Source organism: Myotis brandtii, unplaced genomic scaffold (genome assembly GCF_000412655.1).
Source record: "Myotis brandtii unplaced genomic scaffold, ASM41265v1 scaffold532, whole genome shotgun sequence".
Classification (NCBI taxonomy): Eukaryota; Metazoa; Chordata; class Mammalia; order Chiroptera; family Vespertilionidae; genus Myotis; species Myotis brandtii.
In genome coordinates this window covers 641,931-643,907 of record NW_005369955.1, presented here as the reverse complement: position 1 = coordinate 643,907, position 1,977 = coordinate 641,931, and the positions used below count along the sequence as shown (strand labels likewise).

Sequence of the window (1,977 nt, the reverse complement as noted above, 5' to 3'; positions counted from 1 at the left end):
CCTGCCTCTGCCCCGAGAGCATCGCCCGGTGAGGCCTGTGTTGGGGACGTGGCAGGTGCAGAGGGGCAGTTACCGGCCAAGGGGCACACGCAGGGACAACCTCCGAAACCCGGGCGGGACCGACTCCTGGGCCCAAGGCCCCGACCTGGAGGCACCGCGGCCGCTGTTCCCATTCCCCACCCTCCTGCGGTGCTCCCTGCGCCTGTGACGCACCCCACCTTCCAGACCGCCCTCCCTCCACGTCCCCCAAGATGCTGCCCCTCCCTCCACATCCAAACAGCGGCCAGGCCTGCTGACTGCGTTCTAAGGGCTCCCAGCCATCCGCCCCGCCCGGCGTGCTTCTCCGTCACGGCACTCACTGCCTGCCCTGCGCACTGCAGCACGATGGGGTGCCCACCCCACAAAGCCTCCCCCACACCCTGCCTCCGCCCGCACAGCTCTCCAGCCCCAGCCCACCCGTCGCTCCTCCCGCCCCGTCTGTCCTGCCTCAGTCTGTCCTGCCTCAGCGTCGCCGCCCGTGTCCACCGTCCCCGTGACCTGACAAGCACAGGCACAGGGGGCGGTAGGACAGGCTGTAGATCGCACCCCCTTCTCTGCAGAGACCCCGAGAAGCCGCTCTGCCGGACAGACAGGCAAACCCCAGACACACTGAGCACAGAGCGCGGAGGGCCCACCTGCTGGAACTGCCCCTCGGACACGCCGTCGCGGTAGAAGATGATGCGCGTGGGCTTGAAGCGCGTGGACTTGTAGAACTGGATGAGCAGCTCGCGCACCATGGCCGCCAGGTCCTGGATGATCTCCTGGCGGTGCTGCTGCACCCGCACGGTGGCGCAGTAGCGGTTGGGGTGGGCGTCCATGCTGCCCACGACCTGCGGGCAGGAGGCGGCGCGTCAGGAGCAGTGCTGCCGCTTCTCTCGGGCGGCGCCCGGCCTTCCTGGGCTCCCCGTGTGGAGGGAAGCTGGCATTGGCCCCGTGCCTGGCACGGAGCCGGGGCTGGAGCCACGAGCTGCCCTGGGCAGAGGGAAACCCAACAGGTGGCTCCGGACAAACGACGAGCACACACGGCCACACGGCCCTCTGGCAGCCCCACCGGGGTCGACGGGACCTGCAACCTCGGGCCGACGCTCCTACCCCCGAGGGAGGCTGGGCTCAGCCTGAGGAAGGGGCAGCGGCCGGGTGTCAGCAGGGTCACTGTGAACTGAGGCCGCCACACCGCCTCCTGGGCAACCTCAGAGTTAGGAGGAGGGAGAGGACTTCGGTTCCAGCCCGCGCACACGCTTAAAAACAGGGCCGTCAAGCCTCGGTCTGCCCGAGTGCGGCGAGGCCGCCAGGAGCAGCGCCGCCCTTGGTGGGACGGACACGGCTGGTTGGGGGGCTGTTGGTGCTAACACGCCGCTCTCCCTGCTCCGCAGTCGCTCTCACTGCTTCTTAGTCGTACTGACCCGCCGGCAGCACCTCCCAATGCCTTTCCCACGGGACCCGGACTTCCCCAGCTGCCACCTAGCAGCCTCCTGCTCTCAGGAAGAGCTCTGGCCGTCTGGCTGCAATGGGACCGTGTCCCCCCCGCCCCCCGAGCCAGCGGACAGCGCGGCACTCACGGCAGCGATGGAAGGCTTCTTCCCGTCCCCCGCGGGGGGGTGCGTGACATCGGCCCCCAGGAAGATGACCGGCTGCTGGAACACGGGCGGCCTGCGGAGAGAGAGAGCTTGAGGCAGAGGGAGCAACAGGAGTCACCTCAGGGGGGCCTCGACAGCACTCACATGGAGCCCCCCAAGCATTGAGGACCCCCCGCCTGAGTGGAGTGAGGGAACGGGGGGGTGCCCTGTCAGCGCCCACAAATGTAGGCAAGTCCCCCATCCGTGCCCAGCGTGGTCTAACCACCGGCAGCCTGGCTCCCCAGGACATGGGAAGCTGCTTGCTACCCCTTCCTGAGCGTGGGACGCGGCCACTGGACACAGTCCTCCCCACATCTGTACA

At 68.7% G+C, this 1,977-nt stretch overlaps 1 protein-coding gene across 4 annotated transcripts in view; it reads right to left on the bottom strand.

Annotated features, from left to right (window-relative positions):
• The window catches only part of LOC102250474 (protein argonaute-2), a 25,609-nt gene that overhangs the window by 7,471 nt on the left and 16,161 nt on the right, over positions 1-1,977 (bottom strand). For all 4 annotated transcript variants that reach the window (XM_014549027.1, XM_014549026.1, XM_014549028.1 and 1 more), the window contains exons 7-8: positions 1,599-1,689; positions 675-869 (exon numbers count right to left, since the gene is read on the bottom strand). In XM_014549027.1, coding sequence (XP_014404513.1) covers positions 675-869; positions 1,599-1,689 — 286 coding nt within the window. The remainder of the gene's footprint in view (positions 1-674; positions 870-1,598; positions 1,690-1,977) is intronic.